The 20,772-nt window shown below is 39.7% G+C and overlaps 1 protein-coding gene across 3 annotated transcripts; it reads left to right on the top strand.

Annotated features, from left to right (window-relative positions):
* The first annotated feature begins 866 nt into the window (after positions 1 to 866).
* On the top strand, positions 867 to 18,248 carry LOC119719221 (lysine--tRNA ligase-like). 3 transcript variants are annotated; one of them, XM_038188591.1, is made up of 16 exons: positions 887 to 975; positions 2,060 to 2,327; positions 3,055 to 3,199; positions 4,709 to 4,874; positions 6,795 to 6,888; positions 7,501 to 7,583; positions 7,851 to 7,954; positions 8,911 to 9,036; positions 9,300 to 9,419; positions 10,079 to 10,241; positions 11,058 to 11,234; positions 13,032 to 13,117; positions 14,802 to 14,887; positions 15,949 to 16,075; positions 17,010 to 17,153; positions 17,491 to 18,248. In XM_038188591.1, exons 2-16 carry the CDS (start codon positions 2,170 to 2,172, stop codon positions 17,560 to 17,562), a joined length of 1,851 nt encoding a protein of 616 aa, XP_038044519.1. In that variant the 5' UTR covers positions 887 to 975; positions 2,060 to 2,169; the 3' UTR covers positions 17,563 to 18,248. The 3 variants fall into 3 exon arrangements, with proteins under 3 accessions (XP_038044522.1, XP_038044519.1, XP_038044520.1); XM_038188592.1 differs by having other exon boundaries at positions 928 to 975; positions 2,136 to 2,327; XM_038188594.1 differs by lacking the exon at positions 2,060 to 2,327 and having other exon boundaries at positions 867 to 975.
* Positions 18,249 to 20,772: the final 2,524 nt, after the last annotated feature.

The following is a 20,772-nucleotide window of genomic DNA, read 5'->3' as shown; positions in this document are numbered from 1 at the left end:
TAGCCGCACTGCATATTCAGTTACTTTAAAAAGCAAACGGTCACACCCGACCAAATTCAAAAGGCAACAGTGCTATCCAGCACACACATTGCGCTATTGTTATTCAAAATGTACCTTTGTACCTGTGGACCTGCAGGATCTCGCCTAGGGAGGAGCAGGGCTCGTGTATAACCCCTCCTCGCTAGATGACCATGTTCAATCCCGTAATAAAATTAACCATAAAGGTTTTACCTTACGTCACCAACTCTCTAAAGGCCATAAACACTGTTATAGAGACCACCTTCTGAAAAATCCTCCCTCTGCTACCTGATGGATTTTGGTTTGGGGGCATTTTCGGCTGTTTTTGTGCCGACCAAGCCCTCAGACCACCCAGCTGTGGAGACGCCAGAATCGCGACTGATGTACATCTGTCGCCCTCAACGATCACAGCGATGCAAATAGCTTGTGACAAGGGGGATCACTGCGGGATATGCAAGAATTAAACCAACAAAAATTCAAGCTTAAGGGGCGTGTCCTGAAAAATCTTTATCTTCACACATGATTTTACTAAATGTGTCTGCATGTACACATTTATTTCTACCTTTAAAAAATAGAAATAAAAGGCAATTTTTACGATTTCTGCGCTTACATCTGACTAGTTTAAAATGAAATATTTAAAGTTCCCTTGGGTGGCTGGATTTCTCGGTATTGCATCATCTGAGGGTTTTATGGTAAATAAATAAAACTTACTGGGGGATTTTTTTTTTCATCATGCGGGAAAACCTCGCTTCAAAAAAATATCCGTGATAATTTCAATGCGTTTCATCATTTGAAATTAAAAACTATAAAAGGGAGGAAAACTTGTAATGTCCATTTTTTAGCACAGGCTGCAGGATGTGCCAACGACAATTGAGTGCATTTATCGATTGAGGGCGCTCTTCAAGGTTACCGGTACACGTGAAAGATGGCAGACACGAGCGAGAAGCCGAGCAAGAGGTTTGTATATTTTACCATTTTTTACAAGATAACCTCCTTTGGAATACCAGAGACTTGAAAATATTTAACAAAATGAACGAGTTTTTCTTATGGATGGGTCCAATTGGTAGGAAGGTAGGGAGGGAGTTTGTGTTTTGTTGGCCTCAATTGGCACAGAATCCCACGAACAATTGGCACAGAATCCCGTTCATTTCACGTTTGGCGTAAAAGCCGTTGCGTCATCCTCTCTCTTTCTTGACCTTGCGTCAGTCTGTTTACATGTTCTACGTGTAAATATTTTGGTGTTTGTGTTCAAAGTATATGGGAATTTGTAAATATTTTAATATTTGTGACTTTTATGAATAGTTAATAAAAATTTGTGAATATTTTAAATATTTGTGAATTATCACTCAATATTATTATCAGTGTTTTAAATATTTGTGCCAATTTTTATTTTGGCCTAGTATAGGGCCTAGGTGGCTACATGTACATTAAGTTAGTATCGGCCTTTTTCAGAAATTCAACTGCGCTTGTGCATAAGTTAAGTACATCAAGACACAAGAGCTTACAAGTATTTAATTAAAGAGATAATGCAGATGAAACATGAATACAATCACACAAGTCTATGGGGGACATGGTGGTAACCAAATCCACATTCTGCAATTTTTCATCTAAATCAAAAAGAAGATTGACGCTTCTGTTCGCACACCATTTTGGAGTATACAAATTTTACAAAACCTCTTAGTCTTACACCATTATGCTGTAAAAAAAAAATCAAAACTTTGCATTTACTTCAAAACAACAACTTTTCTTTGATTTCATTGGTAGGCCTACCCAGCATGTTATTATTTTGCACGCGTGTGGCAAACTGTTTATCTCTCAAATCTAAATTGTGACTGATGATGTGCGGACACGGTTTGAACTTACTAAAGTTGGAAATGTTGCTCCATGTTCTCAGACACAAATTCATGGATTTTTTTCCCAACACACATTTGTTATGGTTATATACAAGACAAGTAAATATTTGAGGGATTTTTATTGTATAAAATGTGCATGGGAGACAAGGTCATCGTGCAGTCATTTTTCCCCTCTGTTTTTGTAACAGTCTGAAGCTGAGCAAGCAATGAAAAGACACACAGCGCCTCCAAATACATGACATATGCCTCAATCTGCTCAAACAGCCCCCACACGTAGCTTGCGTCAAGAGGCAGTCCCATGTTGTACACAAGCTTGAAATATGGCGCCCACTTGTGCCGAGCTCTTGCCAGGCCTGGATCACCCAAGCAAGTCCTAAATTTGATCGGGGTGCTGAAATCAAAACGGGTGGCAGTCAACTGCTGTTGCCTGTTCAGCAGTGGGACAGACAGTGACAGGTTAGTGGAAGATTTGAAACTTCTTGCTGTAAGTGTCCATTCTCGTCACAACCTGTCATTGTCGTTTCAAAAGTCGACCCCTTGAAAGCCTGCCATGATTTGCTGCTGTTTATCATGCTGTTTTAACCCTAACCCACCTCACTCCTCCAAAATCCTCCTGGCGGTTTTGGAGGATTCTAGAGGATTGAGGATGAATGGTGATTGAATCAAATGAGGATTCTGGAGGATTGAGGATGAATGGTGATTGAAGCACATGAGGATTTTGGAGGATTGAGGATGAATGGTGAATGAAGCACAAGAGGATTTTGGAGGATTGAGGATGAATGCATTTTGAGGCAGGACTGTCTGATGATTTTGAAGGATTTGGCGTTGGTTGTCCTTCATTTAAACACGAGTGCAAAGTTTTGGGATGAGGAGGATTTTGGAGGATTGAGGATGAATGCATTTTGAGGCAGGACTGTCTGACAATTTTGAAAAATTTAGGCGGAGTTGAAAAATTTTGGAGGATTTTGGAGGATTGAGGATGGTTGTAAACAACAAGGGCCTAGGGGGTTAGGGTTTGACAAATTATATTTTCACTGCAATTGCAAATGTCTGAAAAGTCTTCCATGTTGTGGCAACCCTTTCATTCCTTGCTCTGCTTGTAATGTCTAATGGAGTTTAAAAAGAAATGAAGTAAAATCATACTTACTTGGACCAACAAACTTTTCTCTACTTTTTTTATCAGTGAGTTGAAGAGGCGAGCCAAGGCCGCCAAGAAGGCAGAAGAGAAGGAGGAGAAAGCTCGTGCAGCAGCTGAGAAACAAGCTCAAGATGGAGCCAAGGGTGGGGCTAAGAAACCTGCAGTGGATGAGGAGTCACTGGATCCTAGGGTAGGTAGAAGCTGTAAGCTCTCTGATCAGTTGCAGAGGTCTTGCTAGTCCGAAAATTTGGGACTCTCAATACTGTGTATGAGAGTCCCAAAACTTAAGGTATCCATATCGTGCAAAAGTTTGTGCTGCATAATAAAACCAGTGTGAATCAAATGTGCAAGCTTCTTACTCGCTACAGTTTCTTCAATAATCCCCGAAACTTCTGCCTCGCAAAGTTGCTGTTGTGAGCATTGCATCACCAAAAATTCAGCGTTTAATTCTAATTTTGCAGGGAGTTATTGAAATCCAAACGCGAAACATCACGTTGATGTGTACTGCAATGCATTGTGCACAAAGACTTCTCAGCTAAAACATTTTCATCGTGTAGATAAAACAGCGCCCTCTTATTGATCTGAGTGAATGCAGAATGTTTCATTTTTTAACAGAGGGCGCTATGTTCATTTGGCCATCGATTAAAAAACAAGTAAGCTGCAAGGCTCTTCCTACACCTACCCAGAATACCTTGGGAATCAGACATACATTTCTAGAGCATGGAGAATGACCTGGATGGTTTTTGAACTGTCAAAAACTTGCCTTAAAATTGGATTTAAGGTCTCAAATTTTGCAGGTGACATGCTTGCAACTTAAGCATTTTGATGTATGTGTTGTGTGGGCATTAATTAGCTGAATGGTGAGTAAAAAACGTCAGTAGTAATTTTGCACGTTTTTATGCACTCACGGTCCCAGTCTGAGGTCTTGCTAGGCATACCTAAAAGTGACACCCGCGCCATTCAATTCCACCCTAAACGTACACTACTCTTGAAAACTGTATCAAATAGTAAACTGGAGACACTTTAGCTTCCCAAGCCTGACAGAAAATGTCCCTTAACCTTAACTTTGTCTTTCAGTATTTTAAATATCTACCAACCTGAATGAAAATCCTTGTGAGATTGCTGGTCAGTTGACTGTATTTGGGTTAAGAAAAGTTATGACAATGTTGCCAATATTAGAAAAAGTAGATTTCTATTCTGGATGGCTCATGAACTTGAATATCCCTAGTTTCTTGTCAAACCATGTGGGGTGCTGTGGTCCAGTGGTTACGGTGTTCGACTCGTGTGCCGTGGTACATGGGTTCGAATCCTGACCGTGGGAACATGGTGCTTGCGCTCCTGAGCAAGGCACTTTACCATTATTGCTTCGTCCTTCGGATGGGACGTTAAGCCGTACACATGTAGGTCCCGTGTTTTGTGTAATGCACGTTAAACACTTATCGCCAAGAGATGGGGTTTGCCCCGGTGTTTCTGGCAGTGGCTGCTTAATGCGCCGCAGCACCTTGTAAACCATTATAAAGGTGCTACATAATGGTTCTCATATTTCTCATGTACTTCATTTACCTGTCTCTAGTAAAAGACATAATTTCCAGCGCCTCGGGTAGCTAATTGTTGGTAGATACGTGCGCTTTATAAGACTTCGGTATTATTATTATTAAGGTCTGGATTTTCAGAATTTTGTTTTTCTCATTTGATCCAGGAATACTTCAAGATTCGTTCTCAGATGATCAGCAACTTGAAGGCGGCCAATGAATCTCCCTACCCACACAAGTTCTTTGTCACTATCTCATTGACTGAGTTCATTGACAGATATAATCACGTAGAAGCAGGCCAGATATTAGATGGTGATGCACACTCCATCTCAGGTACGTGTCCCTGCTCATTCTGTTATTCCAAGTTAAACTTTGTAACTAGGTGTTGCGCTAAAAATCGAAAGGGCTTATTAAAGCTATAGTCCATCATTTGCAGCAATCCGAAAAATAACTGGCGTAATTATTGTTGAAAAACATACTTGGTTGAAAGATAGTAAGTGGACTAAACTCCCTGTAAAATTATTCTTTCTGGCAAGCTGTCATTTTGAAGTAATCAACAAAAGAAGGCCTTTCCAACGGTGCGTCTTAAGACGCACCGTAGGAAAATTTAAATTAGTAGTTCGTTTTGTTATTCGGCGAAGCGCGCGCAAGCATTGACGCGGTTGCTATTATTCATCGGATCAGTGCGTGACATCGCGTATAGCTGCAATCGGCTCAGTGAGAACGTGTCTCGGACGCTGAATTCAGGCCCAATTCAAAACATGATTCAGCAACTTTTGATTTGAAATTGAGATCCTAGAATGCTGTTTTTCTCGAAATATACGGCTGAAGCTGAGCTGAAGCTTCATCAGGTTAGTTGTTCAGTATCCTTCATTAGATTTTGAGCACTTTTGTTGCTTCAAACGAACATAATGCACAAATTACAAATGATGGACTATATCTTTAACCCTAACCCTCCAGGGTATTTTGGCTAGAAACCCTGCCAACATGCAACACTTGTCTGCCCAGTGTAGCAAAATCCATCAGGCCAAAATTCTCAAGGTCAAACTGCCTCAGAGTCTGTGGTCACCGAATGCAGCAGGATGCAACTCTGGCATTGTTCAATGGGACTAGCTCTCAGTGTTTCAGATAGTCTAGAGGCTAAACGTTGTTATTGTTTGTACGCGATAACCGGCCGCCGCACGAGGGCACTATCACGACCAATCAATATCGCCCGTGTACCCGTCAGAACAACGTCTAGATCACTTGCTAAAATCTCCCCCTGAAAAATGGGGGAAATTAGTGCGCATGCGCGACTTCTGCAGGCAATTACGGTCCATTTTCAGTCCCACACACACTACACACAACAAAAGAGCTGACCAGGGCTATCGCGTACAAACAATAACAACGTCTAGCCTCTAGACTATGTTTCAGAGCTGGCCGTTTATGCACTGGTGTTGGTAGCAGAATGCATCAAAGTGCACCAGTTCTTTTCCACCTGATGCACTGTGCTGCGTCTGGCAGGCTCAGGGTTAACGATCTTTCTCGTTTTCTTATTCTGAGTTGATACACTGTATTTTGGTGTAACTGTCAACTGAAAAATCAGTACAGCCCAATGGTTTTTAAAATAGCCATGCCTAACATGTATCCTCGTCATACTGTATACAAGTATAGAGTGGCTCAGCGTGGAATGGGAGGAATATTATCGCAAGGTAAAATCTGGACTTTTCCATTTGACAAGGCGAAGCCAAGTGAACTGGAAAAGTCCAGATTTTACCGAGCGATAATATTCCTCCCATTTCACAATTTAAAGCCACTCAATATTTGTTTTATATATTAAACTGACATATAATCCTTGTCATTTGATTATTTGAACTTTTATTTCAATACAAAATTGGTGGATAATGTATTTCTCTTTTCCACACCACCCCTTCACAAAATTTTTTGAACTTAACGCTGTAGCGCTGGCTCTTTGGAACAATACGCGCAACGCTGAATGCCCACACCAGCATGCATTTGCACACAAATACCGCGTCATGGAACAAGAATGATCCTAACTGTTCAATAGTATTTCCCATTCCCCATGGGCGAATGGGACTTTTTGAGCCCCGGCGTGAATGGTAGTAATAACGAATGTCATGTGATGTGAGTTCCACCAATCAAATGACAAGGATCTGTGTGTCGGTTATATAATAACAGATATCAATTTCCAAAAGAGAGAAGGAAATGAAGTCTATTGGCCAATGTCTTCATTTCGTTTGATTCTTTGTTTAGGTCGTGTGCATGCAAAGAGAGCGTCCGGAGCCAAGTTGATATTCTACGATCTCAGAGCGGAAGGCAAGAAGCTACAAGTCATGTCTAATGCCTCGTAAGTCACCTAAAATTTACCAAATGTGAAAAAAGTCAAGAAGCTAAAAAAAAAACCTCGAAAACTGTCATTTTACACAGGGTTCGACCATAACTTTTTTGCTCACTAGCCAGCCGGGCTACTGAAACAGCCTCTTAACTAGCCCGCAGGCATTTTCACTAGCCCGCATTTTTTTTTAGCTCAAATACAAAATGGTGCATTTTCAGGCTCAATTCTGAGGCAATTTTGTCAGTGTTTTTAAATATAAACAGATCTAATAATTTAACCTTTTAAAACAGTTGAAAAAACGAGACACAAATTAATGAGGTTTTCTTTCTGAATTTAATGATTTATTTCTTCCTGTCCTTTCATCTTTGCCGTAGCCCAATAATATTTTGACTCGCCAGCCGGGCTACTTAAGGAATAGTTTGACTAGCCTGCCGCCGTTTTGACTAGCATTTGGCTAGCGAGCTACTGCTAATTTCAAAGCCTGTTTTACATCTTTCTTTTTTTAACAGTGGAAACAAAACTTTCATCAGTAGAGTATTAAAATTTCAGAGGACATGTGATAGGTTCATGGCTATCTGAAATATAAAAAGGTTATTGATAATTTTTTTTATTTGTCAATTGCAGCAAATTTTCATCAGAAGAAGAATTCTTCAAGGCAAATGACAAGATTCGTAGAGGAGACATCATCGGTGTCAGAGGTAACCCAGGTAGGCAGAGATATCTCTCACAATTTTAACTTTAAATTCAAACCACTGTGATGCCTAATGCCCGGTTCATACTTCACGCGAAAACAAGTGCGAAGCGAAATTCATGTCGTCAACAATGGTGGACGCGCTTCGAACGTGTTGTTGACGTCACGAATTTCGCTTCACTTTTGCTTTCGCGTGAAGTATGAACCGGGCTTCAGATTGTTCCTACTAGAAAGTTCCATTTGTCCTGTACATTGATAATTGATCAAAGTTTCTTATTTGTAGGTAAGACCAAGAAGGGTGAGCTAAGTATCGTCCCATCTGAGATGACCCTTCTGTCTCCTTGTCTTCACATGCTACCTCATCTACACTTTGGTCTCAAGGATAAGGTAATCAAACACTTCTGAAATATGGCGAAGGCATAATATTTAAAGGGAACGTACATCATTGGCTTTTGCTGTAATTTTCAAAAATGAAATATTTGAGGGGTTAGTATAATAGATCAAATATTGTTACACTGACATGTTTGAAGTTTTGTGTTACAAAATGCTGGAAAAGCCAAGAAAAACAAAAATGTTAAAGTAGTCTGGTTCCCTGACTCCACTAAAGATGAAATGGATCAATTTATAGATGCCAGAAAATTGTAAGGGAACCAGTCTAGCTGGCCTACACCCGTTCATGAACATGTAACCAATAACAAACAAATTTGGACTGAAAAAAAATGGTAAATTGGAGCAGTAGATAAAATGGATCAATTTATAGATGTCGAAAAATTGTAAGGTAAGGGAACCAGTCTAGCTGGCCTGCACCCGTTCATGAACATGTTACCAATAGCAAACAAAATTTGGACTGAAAAAAATTGTAAATTTGGAGCAGTAGTTGAAAAACAGTTAGGTTTTTCCAACGGTGGTTGGCCGACCATCGTTGGAAATTTATACAAAAATACCATTTTCTTGAAAATGACTTTACACCAGGTGCCACAATTGTACAGGATGCTTTAGACTGTCATTAACCAACATCCTAGTAAGGTATTTCGTAAAAACTTGGTAGTTTTATTTGTTGATGTTTGCAAATGTTGTATATTCCCTTTAAGCTCTCGTGTCAATTTTGGGAAGTGTGTTCATTGTACCAATAGCCGACAACCATCAATATGAAAGTTTGGTCAAATTAAAGCCTTGAACGTTAGTAATAATGGCTGTGGAAAATTGCTGAATTGTTAGGATGACTTTAGGTAACTTTTCTAACGGTGAGGAGGAGGGCCAGAGGGTCTTCCCAATAGGGTTGGGAGTGTGGACACTAACACCAAAATATCTCTATCTCAATCGTCTTCTTTCTTTTACTCCAGGAAACTCGTTTCAGACAGAGGTACTTGGATCTGATCATGAATGAATACGTTCAGCAGAAGTTTGTTGTCCGAGCCAAGATCATTGCCTACGTCCGCAAGTTTCTGGATGATCTCGGCTTTCTAGAGGTAAATTAATTCTTAGTTCTTCAAAGTTTGATATGTTTTACACATCTTAATTCTTTTAATAAGATAGTTGGAAAGTAAAATAAGCCTCGAACTGCAGGATTAAAAACGGTATCCAATTTGCATCTGTCATAATTTATGGTTGATAAATAATACCAAGTAGACATTCATGGCCAGTTTATGGAACTTGTCTTTTTGTTATAAAAACTTGACGTTTAATTTGACCTTTCCAATTGATGTGAATTTTTTTGTCGTTTTTTCATTAGGTGGAAACACCAATGATGAACATGATAGCAGGTGGTGCCACCGCCAAACCGTTTGTCACTCATCATAATGATCTGGACATGGATCTCTTCATGAGAGTTGCTCCAGAGTTATACCACAAGGTGAGCAGAGCAGCTGTTTCTCGTCTGGATTAGTCTTAGTTCGCTGTGCAGCAAATAGAGCCATGTGAAGCAGCCTTAACCCTAAAAGGGCCGGGTTAGTTTGACCATCTCTCAGCCGGGGGGAGGGAGGGGGGATTCCCCCCCCCCCCCCTAAAATCTCGGCCATCGAGTAACGAAATTTTTTGGAACTCGGTACATGCATAGAGCAACTCATCATGAACATACCCAAGAAATTTCATGACTATAGGTCAAAGGGTTTTGGAATTATGGCTAATTAATTATTCATATTTACGAATGGTAATGTTGCTCTGTACACGACGTACATGGGAAAATTCAGTTTTCATGGCGCTTAGCCCCCGGAAAATTCATGGCTCGAGGCTAAAAAGTCATAACAGCTCGGGTTGCGAAAACATTTTTTTTTAAGGCTATCGTGGAAAAAATTGAGGGATTTCCACACCCCCCCCCCGCCCCTTTTAGGGTTAAAGGCTCTTTGGACTACAACCAAAATGGTGCCCTCGCTTAATCCTGTTATGGACAGGGATTTTTTTGGGGTAAATTTCAGTAAAGTGCCTTGCCAAAGGACACGGGCATTGTGCCCAACAATTGGATTCGAGACTGAAACAATAACATGACAGTTCATTCTCTCTGACTATTTACAGATGCTGGTGGTTGGTGGCATTCAACGCGTGTATGAGATCGGTCGCCAGTTTCGCAACGAGGGTATTGATCTTACCCATAATCCCGAGTTCACGACCTGTGAGTTCTACATGGCTTACGCAGACTACAACGACCTCATGGACATCACAGAGAAAATGCTGTCAGGTTAGTCACTCTTCCAGGATTGTAGTTAAAATACGTCTTAAAGCTATAGTCCATCATTTGCAGCCATCCGAAAAAGTAACTGGCGTATTATTGTTGAAAAACACAATTGGTTGAAAGATAGTAAGTGGACTAAACTCCCTGTGCAATTAATCTTTCTGGCAAGCTATCATTTTGAAGTAATCAACGAAAGAAGGCCTTTCCAACGGTATGTCTTGAGACACACCGTAGGAAAATTTAAATTAGTAGTTCGTTTTGTTATTCTGCGCAGCGCGCCCAAGCATTGGCACGACGCACAGGCGCGTGCGGTTGCTATAATTCGTCGGATCAGTGCGCGACATCGCGTATAGCTGCAATTCAAAACAATTCAAAACATGATTCAGCAACTTTTGGTTTGAAATTGAGATCCTAGAATGCTGTTTTTCTCAGAATATACAGCTGAAGCTGAGCTGAAACTTCATCAGGTTAGTTGTTCAGTATCCTTCATTAGATTTTGAACACTTTTGTTGCTTCAAACGAACAAAATGCACAAATTACAAATGATGGACTATATCTTTAAGTCATGTCACAAAAATTAGGAGACAAACGAGAGGAGAGAAATATACCTGTTAACAGTTCACTTGAAAAGCTTGTCGTTTGACTCCAAACTGGATGACTTTCAGTTGACTTGTTACGAATGTTACCAGTGTCGTTCATATGTCATAGCAGCAGCTACTGTATGCTTCCCCTTTCAGGTTTCTTCACAAAACATCTCCAGCTGTCATGGTTTCAAGAAGTTCCTCAGTGAACCTCATTTAATTCACGCTCTCTCTTCCCTAGGTATGGTCAAGTGTATCACGGGTGGCTCCCTGAAGGTCACCTACCATCCAGACGGCCCAGAGGGAGAGGCAAAGGAGATTGACTTCACCCCTCCATTCAGAAGAATACACATGATAGATGACCTGCAGAAATTACTTCAGGTGGATTTCCCCCCTATGGATCAGCTTGACAAGCCAGGTATGAGGAATAATTTGTGTTTTGGTTAAGATTGTATCTCCTCTCAGATGAGATGTACAAGTAACAGTGGTCATTCTGCATATAAGAACGCAACCTCGATCCCATGGGTACGAGATCTTGCTGCGCCATGTTGTTTCCCATCATGCCTTGCACGATCTCAACCCCTGGAATTGTGTAATTTAAGTGTGTCAAAATATGGCACATTATAATTAGGCTGCTGTTTATCCGTTTTACGTGCTGACGCCATCTTTAAAATGTTGAAAGTTGTGATTTTGAAGAATCAATCCTTTCAAACATACGGTTTGGACGTTGCGTTATTAGCAAAGATTTGCGTAGAATGTACGTACCCCTTTCGTCCCTTTGCAACCGAAGTTACAGGGTTTTTTTAAAGCAAAAAAGAAGGCTGCCATAATCCATATCGTACAGGCATCGCAAGTTTTGAATAACAAAATAAATTCTTACTTGACTTGACGTGCAAAGCACGCAAGCGCATTATGGGCGCGCCCGGCGTGCAATCTTCGAAATGCGCACGCAGTACGCTCTGAATAGCCAGTCAGCATCGTTTACGTGTACATCATGGCCAGGGGTTAGTGAAGGAACGCGCACGCGCCCATGGAGTCGAGGCTGATAAGAACGGGCCCAATTACTTGAAGTGTCTGTACAGCAAAGTCGTGAAACCAAATACAAGTGGACATTCAGTCAAACTTAAGGGAAAATACAACATTTGCAAACATCAAAAAATAAAACTACCAAATCATTTTGAAATACCTTGCTGGACTGTTAGTGAATGACAGTGTAAAGCATCCTGTAAAATCATGGCACCTGGAATACTGTCATTTTCAAGAAAAGTGGTATTTTTGTATCAATTTCCAACGCTGATCGGCCGATCAGCGTTGGAAAAAACTGACTTTTTTTTCAAATACTGGCCCCAATTGACCATCGCACTTGTTTGCAATCGATTACAAACCTATGAACGGGTACGAGCCAGCTAGACTGGTTCCCTGACCTTACATTTCCCCAATGTATGTAAACTGCTCTGTTTCTTCTTATATGGAGTCAGGGAACCAGACTACAGGAAAATGATTGTTTTTCTTGGTTTTTATAGCATTTTCGAAACCAAAACCTCAAAAAAGTCAGTGTAACTATATTTGCTATATATTTCCAACCCCCCAATTCCATCCATTTCTGAAAATTACAGCAAAAGCAAATGATGTATATTCCCTTTAAATGTGTCAAAATATGGCACATTATAATTAGGCTGGTGTTATCTGTTTTACGTGCTGACGCCATCTTTAAAATGTTGAAAGTTGTGATTTTGAAGAATCAATCCTTTCAAACATAAGGTTTAGACGTTGCGTTATTAGCAAAGATTTGTATTAAATGTACGTACCCCTTTCGTCCCTTTACAACCGAAGATACAGGGTTTTTTTAAAGCAAAAAACAAGGCTGCCATAATCCATATCGTACATGCATCGCGAGTATTGAAAATTAAACAAAATTAATTCGTACTTGACTTGACGTGTAAAGCACCCAAGCGCATTATGGGTGTTCCCGGCGTGCAATATTCGAAATGCGCACGCAGTACGCTCTGAAAAGCCAGTCAGCATCGTTTACGTGTACATCATGGCCAGGGGTTAGTGAAGGAACGCGCAAGCGCCCATGGAGTCGAGGCTGATAAGACCAGGCCCAATTACTTGAAGTGTCTGTACAGAAAGTACAGCAAAGTCGTGAAACCAAATACAAGTGGAGATTCAGTAAAACTTAACAATTTGGTTTTCATAATTTGTTATTTTGCAGAGGCTCGCAAGTTCTTTGATGACCTTTGTGTGAAGCAGGGAGTAGAGTGTTCTCCTCCAAGGACAGTAGCTCGACTCTTGGACAAGGTAAGGATGAGGAGGAGCTGTAACTTGCACTTCAGAAAAAATGTTGCAACCTGGCACCACTTCCGCAATTGTGCACAAAGTTTATAGAGAGTCAAGAAAATGTTCCAAGTATTTCCCAACAAAATTGGAAATGTTTCTTAGTCCCAGATTCATATCTTATCATCATTTTTGCAATGAATGACCTTCATTGAGATGACGTATGAAGAAAAAAAGTGGCGTTAGGTTGCAAAAATTTTTTCCTGCACTTCTTACACATTGTCATGTTATTTTATAATTTTGTCCCAATTCCAGGTATTATTTTTACTCAGTTTTTTGAAACTGCTCTTCTGAAGTTTCATTTGTTTTCTGTTGATGAAAAGTTCAGTCATTAGATCTCAGATTGTTTATCTCTTCCTGTTTTTCACAATTTGTTGGAGTGTACTTTTACTGTTTGTTTTTCAAAGGGAATATACAACATTTGCAAACATCGAAAAATAAACTACCAAGTTTTTACGAAATACCTTACAGGATGTTGGTAAATGACAGTCTAAAGCATCCTGTAATATTATGGCACCTGCACCCGATTTCAGGAAGCGCTGCGACGCATCGCAACTCGAGTTACGACGTGTAACACGTCGCAACTCGCAACACGTCATATCTTCCATTTCACGAAAGTTGCGATGTGTTGAATGCGTCGTAAGTTCCTTGACAACGCCTTAAAACACGTCGCAAGTTACGACGTGTCTAGTGGTCGTCGCAAAGTAAGAAGAGTCATTTCTAAGCCAGTTTTATGCCATGAACATTACATTAACGAGATTATAATACCAAAGCAATGTGTGTAAAGTTGTAAATAGGAAATTCATTGAATAATTATGAATTAGACCGGAATATTAGAGTTGAAATTTCAAAGTAGCTATACAGTCCAATGAGAGCTTGTTTCCTTCAAAATTGCATCGCACGGCCGCCATTTTGTTTTACGTTTTAACAAATTTCGAGCTGAGATCCGACGACTGTTTGTTGAATATCAGACGACTATTTACTGTACGCTGACTATATGCATAGAACAGTCATCGAGTTGTGCTATAAATACACCTACGACACGTCGCACTTACGACGTGTTTCGTGAAATGGATCGCAGGACGCGTCGCAGCTGCGGCGCATCGTAGAGATACGACGCGTTGCATCGCTGCGATGCATCGTAAGTTACGAAGAGTTTGATGAAATCGGGTGCTGGTGTCAAGTCATTTTCAAGAAAATGGTATTTTTGTATACATTTCCAACGGTGGTCGGCCGACCACCGTTGGAAAAACCTAACTATTTTTCAACTACTGCTCCAAATTTACAATTTTTTTTCAGTTCAAATTTTGTTTGCTACTGGTTACATGTTCATGAACGGGTGCAGGCCAGCTAGACTGGTTCCCTTACCTTACAATTTTTTGATATCTATAAATTGATCCATTTTATCTTTAGTGGAGTTGGGGAACCAGACTACTTAAACAATTTTGTTTTTCTTGGTTTTTCAAGCATTTTCGAACACAAAACTTCAAACATGTCAGTTAAACAATATTTGATCTATTGTACTAACCCCTCAAATAGTTCATTTCTGAAAATTACAGCAAAAGCCAATGATGTACATTCCCTTTAACCCCAAAGGCAGAGCAATTTGATACAAAATCAAGTATTTTTCTAACTTTGTTCTCTACAGCTGGTTGGGGAATTGCTAGAGGTGCAGTGCATAAGCCCAACGTTCATCATCGACCACCCAGAAATAATGAGTCCTCTCTCTAAGTGGTGAGCCATTTTCATCTGATTTCCCTACTGAATTTTGGAGCCTGTATCACAAACGATACCGGCTTTTCCCCAAAACTCCCTTAAGAATTTCAACCATTTCCCAAGAGTAACAAGCAGGTTTGAGTCGTAATTGACCTTGCAAAATCTTTTGAACCTCTTGAATTTTTACCAACACTTGGGAATTCTTAATCCCTCACTGTTATCACTGGCTTTTCACTAATGAAAACAGTTCTTTAATTCAGTCCGTCGTCCGAAGTGTCGATGGAGGTTTTGGTTCTTTCTTACTGATTCTACATGTACTTCTAATCAGATAATTTGTCCATCCCACTTGGTTATTACAATCCCACCCCTGCCACCAGTTTGCACTTCACTAATTGCACTCGGCTCAAGCCACTATCACAAAAGTTAATTTCAAACTCTAGCTCAACTGTAATTGTTCTTGCTTTGAAGGTCAGTGAATCCATGTTGTTTGGCTACAATTTAATATCAAGGACCGTCTTTTTTTGTTCTTGACCGATCGTCCTACTTCAGGGAACGTGCCTATCCCGCAGCTGCCACCAATGCACCTGGAGCACTCACACAATTGAATTTGTGGCGGCTCAGCTGCACCTGCACTTTCTTGTTGAATTTGGTGTTTGGGAATTCCCTCTGACATTTGTTGTCAATGTTTAGCTCTGATAGAGAATATGTCGAATTAAAAAAAAAAAAAACAAGGCCCAAGCTGCATAGGTGTTTGATTTTTTTTTGGGGGGGGGGGGGGGGGGGGGGGGGGGGGGGGGGTGTTGAAAAGAGAAGGATGTAATTTCTGATAATAGCTGAATTTGTGCTCAGGTACATCAATGGTGGCAATACATGTAATTGGATTTCTATGAGCATGCAGAATGAAGCAGAGAAGTAAATTAATTGCACACTTGTCATGCATGATCATTTCTAGACATGTACATCACTACACGTATATCATGCTGTTTCACTTTCCGTTACTTAAAATCAATCCATAGGAATAATTCTACGCGACCACTGGCAACCTATAATCAAATTGACTGGTTTATATTTCAATGCAGGCACCGGACAAAGAAGGGATTGACCGAACGCTTTGAGCTTTTTGTCATGCAGAAGGAAATCTGCAACGCCTACACAGAGTTGAACGACCCCTTGGTGCAACGCGAACGATTTGCACTGCAGGCCAAGGTAAAAGAAAATAAGAAAAAACACTAAGAATTCAGGAAAATTCCTTGTTACGACAGACATCATCAGATCTATTAATAAAACATCCGATTGAATTGTCAATCTCTTACAATCTTCTTAAAGGATAAACATTCGAGAAAAAAAATTGATGGACATCCCATCTGTTTAATTGGGCATAGCCATCCAGGCGCAAAACTCTGATTATCTGTGATGGGTATTGATAAATTGTAGTAAGTGAGGTTGAAGGATGAAGGACATGTCAGTGGGACACATAATATTATAAAATATCCCGCGAGCGCGAGTGGAACACAGAATTATGTAGTACGCTGTGTCCGGCCGAGTGGTATGTGGGACACAGACGCACTACATTTTCCGTGTTCCACGAGCGCGAACGTGATAACGAATTTATCTTCAAGCAAATTTGACGCGCAGTACAGTTGGAACGAGCACGTTTTTTACGAACATTTCAGCAGTTCAGCGCATGCAGCTGGAATGTCACTCGCATCTTGGAAATAGCGCAATACGCAGGGTGCGATATTGACCGTGCAATACAGCCTCATATCACACTGTTGTTGCCATGGATCGACCAATCAGGGTCGAGGATACAAGTTTGCTTAAAGATAATTAACCCTTGCAGTCATACTACAGTACATATCTTTAAATCATTACAAATAAGGGTAATGTGCTTAAAATGTAGCAGTGATTTGTGACATTTTCACTATTTAGAAGGTATTTTTGAAACTTGCCAATAATGCTGTGATACTTTTTGAAGTGTAGACAAGTAAAAACTTATTATCAAGGATCTGTGATCATTTTTGTGAATCATTTTGTACTCCTGCTGTTTTAATTTGCAATATGATGAATACATATAAGGTATCTGTCAAATTTCCTTCTAAAAATGTTCGTCCATTAAACATCCCGATATTTTTTCTTCTAGGACAAGGCAGCGGGCGATGATGAAGCCCAAAACATTGATGAGAATTTCTGCGTGGCCTTGGAGTACGGTCTCCCGCCTACTGGTGGGTGGGGCTTGGGTATCGACAGATTGACAATGTTCCTGACAGACTCCAATAACATCAAGGTAAAAACCATGAAATGCGTTGTTACCGTTCTCAGCTAACTATAGTACACACATGGCTTATGTTCAATCTTAATTTTAATGAGGGTTGCAGGTAGTGCCATATGATAGTATTTCTCTGAAGAAATATTGCTTCTGAAAGAACAAGATGTGTGAACATTTTCTTAATACATCAGAGAGTATGTTCCTTAGAAGAATGCAAGGAGTAGTTTCAAATGATACTGATCTTTCTTCGTTGAAGAAAGTTAAGAAATGATTAATTATTCCATTGACTCGTCTCGAGAAATTAATGGAAAAGGTAATTATCTCGAAACTGATGAACTTACATTTTCCTCTCCAGGAGGTGTTGTTCTTCCCAGCGATGAAGCCAGAGGATCCCAAGCCAGCAGAAGATCAGAAGGAAGCTTCTTAACAATGACCTTTGACATTGAGGTCAGAGGTTATTCTCACTGAGGAAGGCTGACATATGAAGGAAGTGACCAATTTGTACCGGTTGAGTAACGTTATCCACATCTGCCATCTGGGAAGCAATCTTCATGAGAGGATGAGGTTTGTCAGGAATAGGAGGTAAATCTCAAGGGTCTTGCTCTTTTCCACTTGTATCACATTTTTAGGAACGTTAATTAAGACAGGGGTTTGGATGCTAATCTTGATGCACATTACAGTCGAGTCTCGTTAATACAAACTCGTTCTGCCGTAGCCAAATTGTTTGTTATATCAGAATTTTGTATTAAGAGGAACATCAGTCCCATTCATTGTGCCCATAAATGCACGGTCGGGACTAAGGCTTTATGTTTGTTATAACCAGAATTTTGTATTAACAGAGTTTGTACATGTACGAACGAGATTCGACTGTATATATCTGACAGTTTTAAATTGTAACTAGGATCAGGGACTGATGTCCAGAACACCTAGCAGGTACAGAGTTTGGTTTGTAAACTTGAAATTTATTCCAGAAGGGTATCTGATAGTTGCAACGCATAGCATGGCAACGAAGCAAGCACACAGTTATGTGTCTGTACTAGATTCCTACCTCCGTTTTTTCCCTTTACATGTAATTAAGAATGCTTTATCGTACTTCACTTTACCATACAAAAATAGCATTACTAGAAAGTTATTGGCAGTACAGCTTAACCTTCCTATACAAACATATTCTGTGCCAAGTTGTCCTTTCAGTCAAGCTCAATCAAGTGACTGTTTTCAACAGTTAAGAATTCCCAACTTACATAAAGCAGGATTGACTGGCTGTGACTGTCTATGTAACTTGATACAGCTTTGGTTTGGCTGTGGGTGATTGATAAGCCAGCTGTCCCCACAACTTGCCTGCTTTGTCTGTTCATGGTCTGCAGGGCCCAATTTCATAGAGCTGCTTAAGCACAAAATTTGCTTAAGCACGAACAAACATTGCTTAGTAAAATTAGGTTACCGGCCAAAACTCCATGCGATGTACATTGCTTTTGACTGGTATTTAGCGGTTGTTTACTTAGCATAACAATCGCATGGAGTTTTGGCCGGTAACCTGATTTTATTAAGCAAGACGTTTTTGTGCTTAAGCAAATTTTGTGCTTAAGCAGCTCTATGAAATTGGGCCCACTGTTGACTGAATTTGACTAGTCACAGTACTTGCTTGACACATGATCTGACTGTAAAACTATAGCAGCAGAAGTGGATGGACATTTTAACTGTCTGTGACTGTTTAAATAGCAGGAGGGTTAATGAAAAAACTTGTGAATTAAGACTTCGGCGGAACAAAGTTGACAGTACATGTACACCTCATTTTGAAAAGCAACCATGGAGACAAATTTAATCTTCTAGGACATCGTGCAAATTTCTGTTATTATGTATGAAAATTAAACGACCTCAAAGGATTTTAAACATTAATATTTAGTGATCAGCGGAGGAACTCGAGTAAAAAGCACCATCGAAGAGTGGGCATGCTTCCTTTTTTCTTCAGATGTTTGTTCGTGGAAATCCATAACAAAAATCAGTGTTATAGATTAAAGGGAATGTACAACATTTGCTTTTGCTGCAATTTTCAGAAATAAATGAATTTGGAGGATCAGTATGTTATAGCAAATATTGTTAAAATGACTTGTTTCGAGTTTTGGGCTTTTAGATGCTGGAAAAACCAAGAAAACCAGTCATGTTCTTATAGTCTGGTTCCCTGACCTCACTGAAATTGAATTGGAGCAATTTATAGACTTTGGGGAATTGTAAGGTCGAAGAATCAGTCTAGCAGGCTTGTACCCCTTCACAGGTCTGTAATCCATTGCGAAGAAAATGCGGAATAAAAAATTAGGAAAAATTAGGAGCAGCGTTTTAAAAAAGCCAGTTTTCTCCAACGCTGGTCGGCCGACCAGCGTTGGAAAAATACAATTTTTTCTTGAAAATGTCAGCACACCAGGAGCCACGATTTTACAGGTTGCTTTAGACTGTCGTTCCTTAACAATTTTGTAAGATTTTTCGTAATAATTTGATCGTTTCGTTTTGTGATGTTTGCAAATGTTGTATCTTCCCTTTAACTCTTAATCTAAAAAAAAAATCTACCCAAGTAGACGTTTACTACCGATGTTTTAAATTATAGAAACGTCTGAAGATACCACAAAATGCTTCTCGGAAAAATGTTGTATCAGTTTAGTCCATATCCTCAAATAACTTGTTATTCAACACAAAATAAACTACACATGTACGTTATACGGAAATCAAATATCATTTTGTTTCTTTTGTCTTATTTTATGTTTTGTTTATTTCAGTTGTTTTTGTTGTTTTGAATGCTTACAAAAATATTATAGGATATTTTCGGGAATTTTTTTTCAAATTTTTTTGTTTAATACTTCTTTTCAGTTTTTCCTTTGCATTAGTTTTTGTTCAAGAGAGCAGTTTTGGTGCCTAATGTATTTACAGAACAGAATTATAGGCTTGTTTTTAAAATTGATTTTAAAAAATCATTAGCTAATTATAGCAACAATAGAATATTATACAAAACAATTTTGAATTTTTCATGCCAACAAAGGAATGGGTGTATTTCAGTCCATTTAAAAAGTGATTAGACAATTGAAAACAGTTAATTACCCCCCCCCAAAAAAAAAAAAAATTGTTAAATTTAAAGTTTTATTTACAAGGATTGTTACCGTCTGAGAAAAACGTTCATCACAGTAAATACAGTAAGATATTTTACAGTTAAAATTTTATTTTACACAGTTTTAAAAGTCTTCTATTTGCGTATGCAAAGTTATTACGATGTCAGGCGCGGTTCTACGGGGGGGCTGGGGGGGGGGGGCTTTATCCCCCCCCAAAAATTTTGTCTAGCCCCCCCAAAATAAATTACATAAAAAGAAATTGCATTAGCAAAAAGAAGGATTGTGATGTACATGCGAACTGTCTCCCCCTAAAGAAATAGTCATGACAAGGGTGCATTTGTAGTTAATATAGTGTGAATGATTTTAGGATTTTATTGGGGCTCCCCATTGAAAATATGGCATGAGTCCCCCCCCCCCCCCCCCCCCCCCCCCCAACCCACCAATTGATTTTCAGAGGCCTAAGTGTCTGGAGAAAATAACCAGTCTACATTTCAGCACGCCTCCCTGAAAAAAAATCTGGATCCACTCTGCTAGCCCCCCCC

This window comes from Patiria miniata, unplaced genomic scaffold, assembly GCF_015706575.1.
Source record: "Patiria miniata isolate m_02_andy unplaced genomic scaffold, ASM1570657v1 HiC_scaffold_8, whole genome shotgun sequence".
Classification (NCBI taxonomy): Eukaryota; Metazoa; Echinodermata; class Asteroidea; order Valvatida; family Asterinidae; genus Patiria; species Patiria miniata.
Note: the sequence above shows the minus strand (reverse complement) of the source record. Positions and strands in the feature narration are given on the sequence as shown.

Excerpts from the sequence above, each read along its gene's own strand:
- LOC119719221 (XM_038188591.1), top strand. The coding sequence starts at position 2,170 with ATGTTGTACACAAGCTTGAAATATGGCGCCCACTTGTGCCGAGCTCTT. Across the intron at positions 2,328-3,054 it reads AGTGGGACAGACAGTGACAG|TGAGTTGAAGAGGCGAGCCA; the intron begins GTTAGTGGAAGA and ends TTTTTTTATCAG. Across the intron at positions 10,242-11,057 it reads CACAGAGAAAATGCTGTCAG|GTATGGTCAAGTGTATCACG; the intron begins GTTAGTCACTCT and ends TCTCTTCCCTAG.